Raw genomic sequence first — 17,891 nt, forward strand, 5'->3', positions numbered from 1 at the left:
GTTGTTTACTTTCTCTTGAATCCCACGTAATACTTTGCATCTATGGCATCTATTGGCAAAATGAGTGGAGTTTAGTATGTTATATTGTCCTGGTTCTTCTTTGTGTGGTTTCTATTTGGTTTTGAAGTGAAATGATTCATGGACCTTCTAGGACATTAATAAGGATAACTAGAGATTGAAGGAATAGTTCTTGAAACATATGTATTTGATTAAAATAAATAGAGCCTAACGTTTTTTTCTGCTTACCCAGCTATACAGAAAAAGCATACATAAGGAATATTTTACGAAACTTTTGCTTTGAATGCTTTAGATATATTGACCTGGAACTGTTTCCATGTATTTACATTAATGAAAAAAAATTGCTGTAAATTAATATAGATACTCTTTGACAGCAGCCTAAGAGAAATTTACAGGTTGGTAAACACAGCATCTCTTTTGCCTTACTTAGCAGTGTGACATATGAGGATCTCAGCCTGCTTTACCTGTTAGCATTGCTGTGCTAAACTCATAGCCCTCTTGTAAGAAAGCTGTTATCACCTTTTTACAGATGGAGAAATTAAATCCTTCCCATCTGCTCATATGCAGCACAGTATGTCATACTATTTTTTATTACCATGGATTTATGTTGTTTTATATTATAATACTGTTACTATCTCATGGCAAATTGTGTATATCCCCATCTCCTTGCATTTCAACACATTTAGTCCTAAAGTCAGAGAGACTGGCTTAAAATTACAAATCTAGGAGGCTCTGGATGGAATTTGACAAAAAAAATGCCTCTCTGTGAGGCACAGGTAGGGGTTGTCACTGTGAAGGAGATGCAGGCACACACAGGTAGGTATTCTCAACCTATGTTTTCATCCCTTAATTTACCCTAAGGTAACAGGTTCATATGTCCAGGTTCTGAGTATGCCAGTATATGTCATTTATGCCATTATTTTCTTCATGAATGGACAGTTCCAATTTTTATTTTTTGTTTCTTTTCATACATTCTCAAGCATGTATCGCTTGGCAGAAGAAGGCAAAAAAGTTTAGCTGTCATAAGACTGTTTAGCAGGTTAACAGTAGTTCACAGAACTGTTTCCAGCAATTTGAGGTTTTTGTAGAGTTCCTTTGTTTCTGCCAATCACTGCAGAAAATTTGAGAGGAATGTAGCATTTCAAATTTTAGTTTTTAGTAGTTGCTCAGAAGAATAGAGATGAATTAACCTGATGTGGGTTTAATAATTTATAGTAACTTTAATAACTGTAGTTGAATATCTTAAAAGAAGCACGTATTGATTGGAAACTCAAGCTGTAGCAAAAAATATGTTAAAGAGAAAAACTGCATAAATTTTTCTGAGTTGCTGAAACCTGTTTATAGAACATTTGGGGCACCCAGGACATTTTGGCCTAAGATACTGCAGCACAGGCATTTAAAAACTCATCAGACTTATTGTGGGTTTGGTAGTAAGCTGTGATCATCAGTTATATTTTGGCCACAGCTTCCACCAGAATCAGTTGTCTTTTTACTAGTAAGGGGCTGAGTAGTTTGGAGAGCCATCCTTGTTGCATATAATATTCCTCCTGGAAAGAATGATGCAGGTCCTTGCATATGTCTTGTGACAGTGGGCTCTGCATGCTAAATTATGATAAATTCTCACAAATGTCCACATAACTATGAGTCACTACAAAATATGAGTGATAAAATGGGTTGTCTATGGTATAATTTCTGTCTATGCATCATGATAAGGGCTTAATTTTTATTTCCTGTCTAGGAGTTGTAAAGGCTAGCCACCTTAAAATAAATTTGAGGAGAACAGCTTTTAGTATTAAAAGCTGCAGAGACATGAACAAAATTTTTAGACAGAGAAATGTATACATGATTGAAAAAGGAAAAGGGTTTTAAAGAAAGGATGTTTCACATGGGCATCTCAGGTTCGATGCTTGCTAGCCTGGCAACCATAGTTTGTCAAAGCTCTGAAGTCTCTCATTTTTGTTGGTCTTGATTTTTTTTTACAGTGCTTTGTGTTTGTTTTCTCTGCTGATCTACATTCTGAGGATCTTTCTCCATTCTCTTTATCTCTGTTTATTTGCTTATTTTTTTTACCACTTATATTTTCAGTAATGCCAGGCCACAAACACTGAAATCTTTTAACCTCTCACTATACCTGCTGTGTAATGATAGCTTTAACCATGCTACTGTGTTTTCTGAACCTCAGCTTTCCCTGAGTGTTTACTTCCCATGTCTTACTTAATATATATGCTTAATGCACCTTATTTTCTGAATCTGTGGATTCCCATACTACTGCAAGACTCCAATGCCTAATATACCGGGTTCTCAATCCATGGCAGATTCAATGTAACATTAAATAGTACTTTGGCAAGGATAAAATATCTGTGAAAGAAAAAGATGGAGCAAGAGTCTTAAAATGGTTAGCCTCATTCAGAAAAAGAGTAATCAGCTGTTAAGATGTACAACTGGAGTTCTACCTTTTCTAGATTTTTTTATGCTTATGGTAGTGAGGAAAATAAATTCTTGTGTGTATTTTTCACTGTAGTGTTTGTGATGTAATTCCTTTTGCTTCAATATACTAGAATTGTCAGCAGGTAAACAAATTGAGGAGGAACAACCTTAACTTGATTGTGTTCTTCTTAGCCTATTACTCTTCTGATGGAGTCATCAGATGCAATGAATCTTGCTTGCCTAACAGCTGGATACTACCGACTGCTGGTTGACTCAAGGCGTTCCATATTTAACATGGCCAATAAGAAAAATACAGGGAGCCGAGAAACAGGTATTCATCTCACAGTACATTTACAATACTCCAGTGTATAAAGAAGAAGTCAGCTTAAGGCAGAGTACCTCTGGATAAATAGAGGGCTATGTCAAGTAAGATCTGATTGCTGGCTCAGACATAGCACCACAGTATGTCAGTTCAGCTTTATAATGTTCTAATATCCAGCCTATGATAGCATCTTCATGGTAAAATAAACCACATGATGAATTTCTTTCCTACTCTAGTAAAACAGATGCATGCCCCCTGTGAGTGTTATTATTTTATGTGCATATATCTTTTGTAAGAATACATATGGTGTTGGAGAAACCAGCTGGTTTTGTGTTACTATTCCTACTGTAGCATTTGTACCTAGCTGAGGTTTAGTTTTGTTCCAGAGTAGAAAAGTACCAGTTAAACTTTAGGTCATTAAGTCAACAGGTGTTTCACTTAGAACAGAGGTGAGTTTAAAACAGTGGGGGGTTTTAAGTCCTTGATGACTTAGCTGTCCTATTCAGAATGTTTAATGCTCAGCATTGTAAACGAATTATTGTTTACAAATTACATGACTTTGTTCTTTGATTTCACAATGTTGATTTTATTTCACTATGCCACAGGACCTGAAAACAGAGGGAAGCATAATATCCTTGCTTCTGAGTGGAATTGCATACCAAAAACTACCACTTTCCTGGCTGAAGGAGATCAGGAGACTCAAATACCCTTTGCTGATCCAAAACAGAAGACTGTAGATGTTTCTGAAAGTCTGTTATGTCAAAAAGAACACAGACATCTGTACATAGAAAATACTTATAATTCAGGTGGATTTGATCAGCATCTGGCTAAGCAAAGTGACCCTGCTGAAGCAGAAGAAAGCAGAAATTTTAACCAACCTTCACTGCTGTCACTCTCAGGTTTGGAATCTACCAAGAAAGCACAGGATTCCCCCAGGGGAGCAAAAGTTTCGTTTATATTTGGAGATCACAACTTGGATGGTATCAGTCCCCAGACTCTTGGCTATGAAAGGCTTTTGGATGAAAGTCCAGAAATACTAGAAAAACAAAGAGCCATTTATATTAGTAATGCCAGTGATATTAAAGGCCTGGAGTTATCACCAGATGCTGAAAGCATTCAGTTTGCTACAAATTCTGTTTATGCAACTATAAGCGATGGTAAAATATTTGGAGCTGCGGAAGGAATAGAAGAGCCTTTGCTGCATGATATTTGTTATGCAGAAAACACAGATGATGCTGAGGATGAAGATGAAGTAAGCTGTGAAGAAGACATTATGGTAGGAGAAATCAATAGGCCTGCTCTTCTCAGCCTTTCTGGTTCTAGTGATGACATTATTGATTTGACTTCACTTCCACCTCCAGAAGGTGATGATAATGAAGATGATTTCCTATTGCATACCTTAAACATGGCCATTGCTGCTCCTCCACCTGGCTTCAGGGACAGTTCAGATGAGGAAGACACTCAGAATCAAGCAACTCAGCCTAGAGACAACAAGGAGCAAGACAGTAATCTAGGCAATGATGACATTCCAGTGTCGCTTATCGATGCTGTCCCTACTAATACAGAGGGGAAATGTGAAAAGGGGCTAGATGATGCTGTAGTGTCTACACTTCAAGCACTAGAAGCTTTGGCTGCTTCAGAGGAACAGCAGACGAATGACAATTCAGGTTCTTTCGCCATAGTTACATTTATTCATTGAAAATCATTCCATCTTATCCATTTAGCTTTGGAAGTACTCCATTTCATGAGGGTTGGTTTGTGTTTTTTTTCTAACTTTCTTTTTATTTTTTGCCATCATTTTGCATACATCATATTCCATATTTAATGGAACACCATTACGTTATTAAACTACCTGTTTCGGGAACTGTGCAATAAAGTCAAAGTATTCTTACAAAGCATATTTTCGTCTCTAATACACCTCCTTTTGCTTTTTGCTTATCCAGGTGCTTCAGCTGCTGTCATTTAATTGAGTCTTATTTTTTGTGGCTTGCAGGTGTAGCTATCCTGCGAGCATATAGCCCTGAGTCATCTTCAGATTCTGGCAATGAAACAAATTCCTCTGAAATGACTGAAAGCTCTGAACTAGCCGCAGCACAGAAACAGTCGGAAAACACTGCACGTATGTTTTTGACCACAAGTGAAGGCTACCAACCGCTTGTGGAAGAGCAGACTGAATTTCCTATTGGTAAGAATCAGGCTGGAGGGCCAGGCATGAAGCCCTCACAGCCTTTGGCTGGTCATCAGGCTGCAGAGCTACAGTCAAAAGTTGTGCCTTCAAAGCAGATTCTTCATTCCGATAACATGGAAATGGAGCCAGAGACCATGGAGACAAAATCTGTCACTGATTATTTTAGCAAATTGCACATGGGATCCTTGGTATATTCTTGCACTAGTAAAAGGAAAAATAAGATGACAGATAGCGAAGTAAAAGCACCCTCTGACGGCAATGCTACTGTGAAAAAGCAGCAGGGAAATAAAAAAGCAGAGACTGATGAAGATCTAAAAGCTAAATTTGGAACTCTTTCAGCAAGAGACAGTCAACGCCTAAGCACTTTTAATGTGGAGAGAACTGCCTTTCGCCAAAGATGGTATGCTGCCGATGATGGGGCAGCAGATAAGCCAAGCCCAGAAACAGTGAATGGGAAGACTTTTCCAAGAGTTCCTGTCATCGGTAAAGCAGAAACTGACTGTAAGGATGAAGTGGATCCTGAGGTGGATCAGGATGATACCTCAGGGCTTAGCCAAGGTGAAAATTTCCTGTCAGATATGACTCCTGTGTCTTCAGCCAAAGACGTAAACGATGCAGAAGATACTGATTTATCTGCAGATGACCATCCTTCAAAACTTCCAGAAGCAGAGCAGAGTGTGGCTAGGCTTTGTGAATATCACTTGGCTAAGCGCATGTCATCTCTGCAAAGTGAAGGCCATTTCTCACTGCAGAGCTCTCAGTGCTCTTCAGTGGATGCAGGATGCAGCACAGGCAGTAGCACGTGTGCTACGCCTGTTGAATCTCCTCTTTGTACCTCTGATGTTAAGCACATCATCTCTGACCCATCAATGAAGGGCATTGCCTATGTCCCAGGAGATGAAAGAGCTGCCATTCTTCCAAACCATGGAACGACATACAAGGACCTGCACCAGCAGCCGGAAGCCGTGTGTCACAGAATGACAGTGCCTGTTGTGCATTCAGCAATTAATGCTGAACCTCTGTTCGGCACTTTGAGAGAAGGATGTCATCGGATCCCCAAGATAAAAGAAACTACAGGTACAGGAGTAATAAAGGGTTTCTTATATTTGTTTTTAAAGCTACATGTTAGCATTGAGGACTGGGTAAGACATATTTATTATCTTTCCCTTGAAGTATATCTTCAACTTGTAGCAGACAATGGAAATAGTACTTCATTTATCTGTTCATTTTACTTGTACATGTTGAAATATTCTTAAGAGCTGCATACAGAGATCAACTTGTAAAAAAACCTCTCATTACATTAAAAAAGTATATGGAGGGATACTGATGGAGAGGCCTCTTCCACTCTTTGGAAACCTCTTCAAAATCTATAGTCACTTGAGTTCCAGAATACTTGCTAGATTATAAGATGACTTCAGAAGGTAAATTAATGTAGGAGAGAAAAACCTGTGATTCATTTTTTATGTATCCTAGATGCTATTTTAGCAGGTTGTCAGAAGCATGCCAGTATGAATAAAAAGCTCTAAATGTAAGGATGAGAAAATGTCACTACTTTATTAAGCATGTATTTACTTCACAATCTGACAGTAGGTGTTTCTTCAGTTATAAAAAATCTACAGTTTTTCAGAGATGGCATTAGAAATTCTTTCAGTTGTATTTTAAATGTTTCCCTCTCCCTGTGATTGCAACCCACATGTAGCAGTCGTATGTGAATGTATGAAAATCCAAAAGTGCAACAGACTAGGAGCTAGAATGAGAAATACTCTTTCTCTGCCAAAAAGAGCCCCCATGTAACCAAACCAAAATTACCATGAATGCATCTTCCATACTCTCTCAGGTGTAGTTGATGAAGGTATTTGAATCTGAAAGTATTCATCTAATTAGTAATAGAAAACATGCAATACATATATTGGGGGACGTTTAGGATGTTTTATAGATAATTTTCTATTGCTTTAAAAAAAAAATGTTTGCTGTACTGGAATGAAAAATTAATTATTCATAATTTATAATTTATTGATAGATTTAAAGAGGCATTTTAGTGAAATACAAAAGACTAGTATTTAATTTTTTTATGGAATATTTTGAGGAATGTAAACCATTGGGAAATACCGGGAATCCATTTTTCCTGACTGATAATATGTATTTAAAAGTTTAGTGTCCAAATATTATCAGGGTGATGCTTAATTATTCTGTCTGCTCTTCTACTACCCCTAGTGTAGCTTTCACAGAGCCTGAAAAGGGAAGACAAGGAGGCATGCCTACAGCTTTTCCTAGACAGCCTCTAGCTGACTCCATCATGCTATCATCCATGCTATCAGAATCAAAGGTGCCAAGTCAAAATCAAGACTCTTGTGACATTCCCAAAGTAAATCAGGCTTGTGGGGCAACAGTTAGTTTACGGCCATATGACATGATAGGAGGAAGCCTCAGGATGCCGCAGAGCAGGAAAGTGCTTAGACGCAGCAGCAGCATCATTGGAGGATCTGCAGGCATTGAGATGCTGTTTGAAAAGAAGGCAGCCACGGCCAGTTTGAAATGCCTGGACATCACCCGAAAGGACGAATCCAAATCAGAGAGAAGGGTGGAATTTTCCCTGGGCAAAAAGCTGTCAAAAAGTTATTCTCAGAGTTGTGTGTACATCAGCACTGATAGGAAGGACGGTAAGAAGTGCTCAGGCACAGGTGCCAGTCAGAAGGACTCCAAGCCATGTCGAATGTTGCCTTTGCGAAAGCTGGACACCAGCACCTGGAGGTGCCGTGGCCCCTTTAGCTATTGCTTCCTAAGCAGAGGAAATAATGACAACGATGATGAAGATGACCAAGACAGCCATCAGCTCTCACATCTCTTTGAACATAAGACCTCATGTGAACTCACAGAACCAGCTGGTCAGTCGTTGTCCAGTGACAATGAGCAGAACGTCTTGGAGTCCCCGAAAGCTGCTGAGCCCCCACAAGATGAGGCAACCAGTGAGCATGAGAAGAGCAGTGCTGACACCCAAGGTGGCCAAATTGATGTGAATCTCAATGATGTGGCCTTTGATGCACGAATCACTCGAATAAATGTGTTGAAAGAGAAGATTTATGCAATGCCTGATGGATTTATTGCAGCACAAAAGGATGCCAGTGAGCTACTCTCACTGGTCCGAGCAAGTATGGGCAAGAGAGAAGATTTACATCCAGAAACATATGACCTTAAACTTTCTAAGTACAAACAACTGTTATCTTTGGAATCGAGACAGTTGGGAAGTGCCTGCAGGAAAATGGCCATGGCTGATAAAAGCCCTGAGGAAATGCTTTTAGCTATGACTTCCAGCTTTCAAGTACTCTGTTGCTTAACAGAAGCCTGCATGCGTTTAGTTAAAGTAATGAACTCTGAAACACAGCAGCAGGAAATTATAGCTAAGATAGACGAGGTTGTAATAAACTACATTTGTCTTCTGAAGGCTGCAGAAGCAGTGTCAGGCAAGACCTCCGGTGATCCTAGCATTAAACTCTTGGCTCGACATTCGACTACCATGGCCGCTATTGTAAGCACACTAACACGTTCTCTTAAAATGCTTTTAAACAAATAAAATTCAAAAGTCACTTCATAATCTACCTTTGCAAAGCCATACATAAAAAAACTTTTATTTACTGTATGTGTATGAACTAGTGTAACAAACTCAGCTTTCTCTGTATATTTTGTTATTTTATATAAAATAGGTATGAGATTAAAAAAAAAGTTAAAATACTGAACACTGACAAAAGTAATTAGTAGATCTGTCCTTCCGTTTATACAAAAACAAAAGCCAAAAAAACCCTCTACCCAAGACCAGAAAAAAAGAAACAGAAAAAAAATTCCTATTTAGGAGCAAGTTGATGTTTGACTATTTTTCATTTAGTCAAATTTATGGTTGTATGAAGTGAACTTTTAAAGCCTGTTATGTCAATGAAGTTGTTTTCTGTTTCATCCAAGTTTTCACTTGGAGAATGCTCCGTGTTTAGAAATGATAAATTAAATCCTAATGTATATAACACAATATTTAATGTTTTAAAATTATAATTTTTAAGCATTGAAAATAGCAAAAAGACATTTAAAATCCAAGAGACTATTATAACTTACTAGAGAATATATATATAATAAATGACTCTTTTGTTCATATGGACTGAATTACCTGATTCTTCTTTTCTAGGAAATTCTGTACTTAAAAAAAAAAAAAAAAGAAAGAAAAAAGAAAAAAACAAACTATTGAATATACCAACTTCAGAGGGTATTTGATGTATTGAACATTAGTGTTGGCATTTTAGACAGATAAGGTACCTGTGGAAGACTAAGGACACAGAAACCAGAGTGGTGGTGGTCTTCTCTCTGAAATGAAAGGTTGATGCCATTATGGTCAGACCAAAATGTATGGAGCAGGTCTATACACCCTGGTGTAGATGAGAGAGGGAGGACCATCAGGAAGTTCATATGCTGTTTACTGTTTCATCATATACCTATGGTGCATCGGAACAACATGAACTGCATCTATTTTGTTAAATATTTTATACTTCTTATTTTATGATTCTGAATGTTTAACTGTAAAAAAGTTAGAAATAAAATGAAGTTTTCAGAATACAATAAATATCTCTGAAATATTTCCAGCTAGACACAGTTCTTCTCTTGAGTGATGACAAAGGCAATTTGTGAATAATCTCTCCCATCTGAACCTTTCTGAAAAACATTTTGTAGTCTTGTGTTTGAGAGGCAGCCAGAGCAAAAGCTCTCAGTTCCAAGTGGCAAATAGGCTTTCACAAGAGCATCTGGTAAACTTTTCAGTGACTGAGGAGCACAACCTCCATTCTCCAATCTGATGTAGGTAATTTTCATCTGTTTGTCACAAAGAGAATAACCACTCCGTTTTGAAAACTTACCCATTCAGCTGAAGTGCATGTGAAGCTTTCTGTGCTGAACTAGACAGACTAAACCAACAAAATTAAGGAAGTACTTTCTTTCACTTCACTATGAAACCACGACAGACGTTTTCCTCAGACTGCAAAAAACATCTTCAGAAACACAGTATCATAGGCTTAATCTGGTTTCTGAGATCAGTTCACTCAGCACATGGACCCGCTCTGGAGGGCAGCTCAGAGGTAGGCTGTAGGCTGAATTACACTGTTGGTGGGTGACAGCAGCTTGTCCTGTGTGGTGCTGACACTCGGTGCTCTCGTTCTGGCAGCCGAGAGACTGGGACCATGTGTGCTGCTCTGGTGCTGCAAATCCTGTGAGTTTTGACTATTTCATATTGGGTAAAAAAAAAAGGATGAATTGTTGTATTGGTAAGTATTCCTTGATTGTTTTCTGAGTTTATAAAAATGTCATGAGTGATTTGGAAACGCTAAGTTCCAAAAATAAATTTAGGATTGTCACAGCTAATTATTGATATAGTTCATAGGAAAGTGTTGCTTTCAGCATTGCTAGTCCAGTCCTTTTCATTCCACTCCATTTCAAAAACTGATCTAATTTTACTTCAAAGGTAAGCAGATTTTTGTTGTCCTTTTGTTTAAGCACTTTCCTGATTGTAGAAATGCTTATTTTGCTCCTTAAAGCTAACCATGGCTTTTTTTTTTTTTTTTTTTTTTTTGGTAATATTTTTGGCTTTTAACTAGTGGGGGGGTGTGTGTGTGTGGGGGGGGGGTGTATGTGCATCCTCTCCTTTTTAATGTATTTTCATGGCATCACAGAATAATTTGGATTGTGAGGGTCTTCTGGAGTTCATCTTGTCCAACCCTTGCTCAAAGCAAGTCTAATCAGATCAGGTTGCTCAAGGCTGTTTCAAGTTGTTTATTGAATACCCTCCAAAGATAGATGTCCCATAACTTCTCTGTGCAATCTTTAGTATTAAAAAATATAAAAATATAAAAATTCATCTCTAATCAGCCTTCTTCATGTTCTAATAATATCCATTGCCTTTCATTGTATCGCTGCTCAGCCTTTAGAAAAGTCAGGCTCTGTCTTCTCTGTGCTTCCATCAGGCAGCTGTAGGCTGCAATAAAGTCTCCCCTGAGCCCTCTCTCCTCTGGACTGAGTAAAACCAATTTCTTCAACCTTTCCTTGCATATTGTGTACTCCAACCCCTGACCAGCATGGTCACCCTCCACTGGGCTCCATGGTGTGATTTCATAAATGACCACCATGTTTTGATAAATAGGATCACCTAGCCAAGCTAAGGTGTCTCTTGAAGCAGGCAGCTTCTCATTCCCCAGGATTTCAGATATCCCCATGTGGTACCACGTGAATGTCTTTTTTGTGATCTTTCCACAGAGGCTTTTATGCAGGCTTTTAAATTGTACAATGGCACAGCTACTGGAAATAATTTGTCTGCAGTCTCCTAGAATCACACGTGTTCACAGGCATATTAGGTTGGTGTCTCACAGTTATCCTGTGTCAGGAAGTATGTTAATCTTTCTTCTGGGCTGCAGTGAACGCTTATTGCAGCTTTTCGGTAAGAAGAAGGCCTATAAGAAAGTTGAAGACAAACTTTTTGGCAGGGTCTGTTGCAGTATGACAAGAGGTAATGGGTTTAAACTAAGAGGGTAGATTTGGACTAGTTGTAGGAAGAATTCTTTTATGATGAGAGTGGTGAGGCATGGAACAGATTGCCCAGAAACAGTGGTAAATGTGGTAGATTGCCCAGAAAAGTGGTAGATGCCTCATTCCTGGAAACATTCAAGGTCAGTTTGGACTGGGCTCTGAGCAACCTGATCTATTTGAAGATGTCTCTGCTCATTGCAGGAAGGTTGGACTAGATGACCTTTAAAGGTCCCTTCCAACAAAAACTCCTCTATGATTGTAAGATCTTGCGATTCAGCTTGTCTTGTCCAGCTAAGGAGAGTCCTGGATGATAATAGACATTACTGCTATTAATTCATGGGCATGTGACCTTGCACATCAGTTGCTGCTGAATTATAACCTATTCCTAATTATCTTTCAGCACTGAGGTGACCTTTTCTACCTATGTTACATCCTAATTGATTCCATGCATTAATTAATTGTACATCTTAACTTCATGGCATCAGGGAATGTAACTACTTGGACTAAAGCAGTAAAGAAATACTAAATAATGTCATCTGGAATATGCTATACTTTTATAGATTTTTATATCTACACTGCGTGTTTAGTGATTTTTTAATTTGACAAAATGATAAGCATCTTCATATCTGAGTCCTTGACTTCAGGCTGTTTTGTAAATAACACTTGGCAAAATTTACCATTTTGAAATCAGGAGACAAAGCTGCATGCGTACATATTTTTTCCTTCTATGCAATCATCACACCATCAATTCATAATCACTGAAAGATACAGAATGCTTCATGATGTCTTTGCGCTCACCAGGCATGTGAAGTAATCACACTAGCACATTATTTGAAGCTGGACTCTTGAGTAACTTTGTCACACAGTTTATATTTAAGAGAGACCCTGGGACAGCACTGAAATCCGGTTGAGGTTAGTAGTATTTTATCAGGGATAAATTTGGCTCAGTGGAGTTTAACTGTAGCATTGTAGCAGCAGATGTTAAAAACCAGAGCCTCATTGCACTAAGGAGTAAACTGTTACAAACTGAAAACTTGGTTCGTGTCACAAATAGCTTATTGATGAACACATGGCACTAACATTAACCAGCCTTTATAATTTGCCATTCAAAGTTCAGGAGTAAATTTTCTGCACAAACAGAAGGTGATCACAAGGTTCCACTGCACTACCTGCGGAACAGCCCTAACAGCTTGGCTGAGCAGGGATCTTCTCTTGGAAATAAGGCAAAAAAAAGAAGGTGTACGCCTAGTGGAAGCAAGATCAAATGACATGGGAAGAATACAGAGATTTTGCTTGCCACTGTAGGGAGAAAGTGCACTGGCCAAAGCTCAGCTGGAGTTGAAGCTCCCAGAAATGTGAGGGACAATAAAAAGAGTTTTTTTCAAGTATATTCATAGCAATAGGCAGTACAGAAATATCATTGGCCCCTTACAGGAGGAGGATGGTCAGCTCACAAACAGGGAGAGAGACAAGGCAGAGACGTTTCTTTGCCTCTGTCTTCAAGATGGGTGATGGACCAAGGGGGTCTCAGTGTCCTGAGCTGGAGGTCATTGCAAAACCTCTCTTGAAGATTTTTGAGCAGTCTTGGGAATTCAGAAAGGTCCCAGTTGACTGGAAGCTGCAGAACATCGTCCCAATTTTCAAGAAGGGCAAGAAACAAGACCATGGAAACTACAGGCCTGTCAGTCTCACTTCAGTGCCCGGTAAAGTTATGGAGAAGATTATTCTGGGAATTACTGAAAAACACCTGAAAAACAATGCAGTCATTAGTCACAGCCAGAACGGCTTCATAAGGGGAAAGTCCTGCTTATCCAACGTGATTTCCTTTTATGACAAGGTAACCCACCTAACTGATCAAGGGAAGCCAGTTGATGTAATCTTTTTGGTTTTCAGTAAAGCTTTTGATATTGTTTCTCACAGGATCTTTCTGGACAAAATATCCAGCACACAGCTGGATAAACACATCCTGTGGTGGGTGAGCAACTGGCACATGGGTCGAGCACAGAGGGTAACAGTGAATGGGGGAACATCACACTGGTGACTTGTCACTAGTGGGGTTCCACAGGGCTCCATCTTAGGCCCTGTGCTCTTCAACATCTTCATAAATGACTTGAACACAGAACAGGAAGGGTACTGAGCAAGTTTGCAGATGATACAAAACTGAGAGGAACTGTTGACTCCCTCAAAGGCAGGGAGGCCCTTCAGAGAGACCTTGACAAATTAGAGGACTGGGCAATAACCAGCCATAGGAAGTTCAACAAAGAAAATGCCATCTTCTGCACCTGGGATGGAGAAACACTGGATGTTTGTAGAGACTGGGGAATGAGATGCTGGAAAGCAGTGCTGTGGAAAGGGAGTTGGGTTGCTGACAAGTTGAATATGAGTCAGCAGTGCCCTGGCAGCCAGGAGGGCCAACCATGTCCTGGGGGGCATCAGGCAAAGCATCGCCAGCTGGTCAAGGGAGGGGATTGTCCTGCTCTGCTCTGCACTGGTACGGCCTCACCTTGGATATTGTGTGCAGATTTGGTCACCGCAGTCTAAAGAAAGATATTAAACCATTAGAGAGTGTCCAAAGGAGGGCAACAAAGATGGTGAAGGGCCTTGAGGGGGAAGCCATAAGGAGACTGAGGGGAGACCTCACTGCAGTTAAAACTTCCTTGTGAGGGGAAGAGGAAGGGCACGCGCTGATCTCTTCTCTGGGGTGACCTGTGAGAGAACCTGAGAGAGTGGCCTGAAGTTGTGTCAGGGGAAGTTTTTTAGGCTGGATATTAGAAAAAGGTTCTTCACCCAGAGGGTGGTCAGACACTGGAACAGGCTGCCCAGGGAAGTGGTCACAGCATCAAGCCTGACAGAGTTCAAGAACTATTTGGACAATACTCTCAGGACAACACTCTCACATTGTGTGACTCTTGGGGATGGTCCTGTGCAGGGCTAAAGGTTGAACTTAGCAATACTTGTGGGTCCCTTCCAACTTGGCATATTCTGTGGTTCTGTCTTTTCAGACCTAGATTTGGCCAAAACAATAGAAAGCTTGAGGCACTCATCATTAAAATCTAAACTAAACTAAATAAATAAATTAAAGATATAAAATAGTAATTGTACTTTCCTGTAGGTGTTCTCGAGGTAAAATCTGAAATTAGACTCAATAAAAACTCTTCCTTTAGAGACTGTGAAGCAATAGATTCTGGGGAGAGGGAATTTTGGCTCATGAGATCTGGGAGCAAATCTCTGATTTCATAAGGGCAGAAGGGAAGGGAAATTAATCTAGTAGCCTGTTGTACTGTAGTAAGTGTAAACCTTTCAGTATTGATAAAAGAACACTTCTTTTATGAGAGGAGGCTGTGGCCCATTTTTATGCAATAGGACATACTTAATTGCATTTTAAAGCTCATTCTGTTATTCTGAAAAAAAAAAATCAAAAACCCCTGAGTATGTGAGGAACAGTAAAAACAAATGTGTTTGTTTCCTGCTCCACTAAGAAAATATTCTACATTCCGTTTTTTAAGTGGTTGTCCAATTGCACTGGGTTTATGTGGACCTTATTGCTCAGGTTTGGGGAATGTTTGCTCTTTATGGTACCTGCACTTGAAGCCGTCTTCTCATATTCTCAACACATTAAGTTAGATACACGTTACCTAGAATTATTTCAGTTTTTCTCAAAGGCGAACCAAGTTATTTCTTGTTTGTTTATTTTTCATTTGTGTCTTTTTTCAGGAAGAAATTTGTAACCCTGTGATTCCTTCTTTGACATTATTCTTCAAAGATAAGCTATCTCTTAAGATGCAGCCATCATTTTTGCCGAAGGTGGTGTCTTTAAAATCACTTATTTGTTTAAGTTTTCCTTATAAGAAACATGCTTTATTTTTTACCTCTAATAGCAAAAGAGCTCCCTTTGTATTTGTAGTCCAGGCTTTCTCAGAATTTATAGACTGTGTATATCTCTCAGAGATCCAGTGGTTATCTAGATGGATGTTTGGTGTTTCAGTATTTGCTATAAAACTTAGGAATTGACACTTCCAACTGAATATATAGCTTCTCTGAGACTGTTGAATTACTGAACAGCTATATGTCTGCCATTCTTTCCCCAGGCACTGTGCCATCTCTGATAAACTGCCTCAAGAGCTGCCACAGCACTTGGTAGAGGTCACTCTAGACGTGAGAAGTGTTGTTTTTGTGAGGGGCATCAAGAACCTCTGCTAGATAATTTGTGGCAGGAAATTTTATAAAGTCTCACAGTGTGAGCAAATGCGGAAATTAATTTGAGAGTGAAAAAAGAGAGAAGGCATCCTGAACTCTACGAGCAGGTTTTCTTTCAATGTTTTATTCCATTTCTTCGTGGCTGAGAAGGAATTTGAACAATTTGTGGCCTGATACGTTTTTTTAATGCCATTGTGTGAAAGGTGATGACAACAGTGTGAATATATGACCCATCGTTATTGTAAAAAGAAAATCTCTGCAGTCTGGAGTGTTAAGGTGTAGGTGTATCCTCAGAAAAGATTTATTTATAGACTGTGCATCCTAAAGAAGACTAATTACTGGTAAGGTATGTTTCTTTCTTGATGAGCAATCTCTATTCTACCAGTGAATTACCGTAAAGGATAATGGGACAGCAGTCTGTATCAACAAAGATTGAATTAGCTTATAATAATAAAATAGATTATTGTTGTTTCTTACTATAAGCAAAGGGCCAAGAGAAGATAGTTGCCTCTAATACTGAATATGCAGAGAACTGGTAACAACAAGTAAAAATTCTTCCATGTTGCTTATGCCTTTCAAATGACAGCATGAGGTGACAGTAAATGTCATCAACAGGTTTATTCTTGTAAATTTTCTTTTTCATGTGCTAAACTGTAAGCCTGTATGTACAAGAGGTTTGAAAGTGATGTATCTAGATATTAATGGTAACAATCTGAAGGCTTTAGCCAGTGCTTCAGGCTTTGGTTTTAGTATAAGTGTTGGGTTTATTAATATAAATTAGAAGTCTTCCAGTGTCCATGGAAGGAGAAGATCTTAGCACCTCCTGGGAACCCCATTTTCAGATGGCCAGGACTGGTTTTGCTGAAGAGATGCCAAAGGATGCAGTTTTACTTTGATTCTTTTATTGCCAATGAAATGGCCACAGATGCAGGTGAGGATTCAGTCTGTCCCTGGGTCAGCAATGCAGACATCATGAGTGCCTGAAGGATTTCTGAATCTATCATTTTGCTGAAATGGATCATCATTTTATCCTCTCAGCAATTTCGGATACTTCTTCAATCTTCACAAACATGAAAAAACTGGCAACCTTCAGAAAAAACAGCCCCAACACCAAACTTTTCCAAGTGCCTAAACCCATGCTTACTTCTCCAGCTTTTCTTCATCTGCTTTCTGCAGTAAGAGGAGAAAACTGCTTGTGCTTCCTCTCTTAGTTCTAGTCCAAAGTCAGCATGTTTTGCTGGAATGTTTTAATGTTTTCCAGCCCCGCTGAATACTTATTTTAGGGCTTCTGCTACAGGTCACTTTACCAGGCAAATAAATTGTAGACACAAGTGCTGTACAAGTAGTTGTACAACTGAGTTTCTCCTTCCATGATAATGCAGAGGCAACCAGTCAGTGAAGTTTCAACAAATGTAATGTCTCTGAAACCTTGTTACCTATGCAGGACACTGCTTGGATTAGACACTTCAATGCAAGCTATTTATCATATTGAATTTTGGCTTTTTATAATTGTGATTTCAGTTTTCTTTCACATATTTCAGATAATTATATTTAATCGTTCTTGGTTTACAGGTTTTTTTCCCACTGGACCTTGTTATTTCCTATTTTATCACTCCCTCTTTTAATTGTTAACTTTTTTACGCTTGAAAATTGTGTCTTAAAAGAGATATATGTTTCTCGTCAGGGATGCTTCACAAGGTTTTACTTCTAAAATCACTTTAAAAAATCACTTAAACAGAATATTAAAAAATAATTTTCTTTAAATATATGGAAGAACTATGAGAGCAAGGCAGCAGTGCATTCCTTGAGGAGTCAGGAAGGGTAAGTATTCACGAGAACAAGTGAGGACATGCCTTTCAACTGTTTCGTTTGTACACTGATAGGACTTCAGGTAAAGCATAGTGTCTGGAAAAAAAATAAACAAAAACCAACCTTAGACTTGGAGATGCTTCTATGGAGCTTCCTGGCAGCATGCCTTCCATAAAGAAAAAGCTGTATCTGATGGAATGGTTCAGGGACCTGCACCAAAACTCAGTGTTGTGAAAAGCCTGTTGTGTTGTGTCTCTGAGGAGGCAGTCTGCTCAGCCCACATGTTTCTGCTCATGGCATGAAGGTAAGATTGCAAATTAAATATTTTTTCACATTTTATAAAGTAATTTCCGAAGCTGCTATTCTTTTTTTCTGACT

At 39.0% G+C, this 17,891-nt stretch overlaps 1 protein-coding gene across 4 annotated transcripts in view; it reads left to right on the top strand.

Moving 5' to 3' along the window:
* The window catches only part of FRMPD4 (FERM and PDZ domain containing 4), a 298,391-nt gene extending 288,808 nt beyond the window's left edge, over positions 1–9,583 (top strand). For 3 of the 4 annotated variants that reach the window (XM_050331897.1, XM_050331899.1, XM_050331898.1), the window contains 4 exons: positions 2,638–2,776; positions 3,373–4,434; positions 4,761–6,032; positions 7,175–9,583. In XM_050331897.1, coding sequence (XP_050187854.1) covers positions 2,638–2,776; positions 3,373–4,434; positions 4,761–6,032; positions 7,175–8,526 — 3,825 coding nt within the window. In that variant the 3' untranslated portion in view covers positions 8,527–9,583. Of the gene's footprint in view, positions 1–2,637; positions 2,777–3,372; positions 4,435–4,760; positions 6,033–7,169 lie in introns of all 4 variants that reach the window. The other variant, XM_050331900.1, reaches the window with a different exon arrangement.
* The last annotated feature ends 8,308 nt before the right edge of the window (positions 9,584–17,891 follow it).

Source organism: Myiozetetes cayanensis, unplaced genomic scaffold, assembly GCF_022539395.1.
Source record: "Myiozetetes cayanensis isolate MyiCay16 unplaced genomic scaffold, myiCay2020 scf5-8, whole genome shotgun sequence".
NCBI classification, from domain to species: domain Eukaryota; kingdom Metazoa; phylum Chordata; class Aves; order Passeriformes; family Tyrannidae; genus Myiozetetes; species Myiozetetes cayanensis.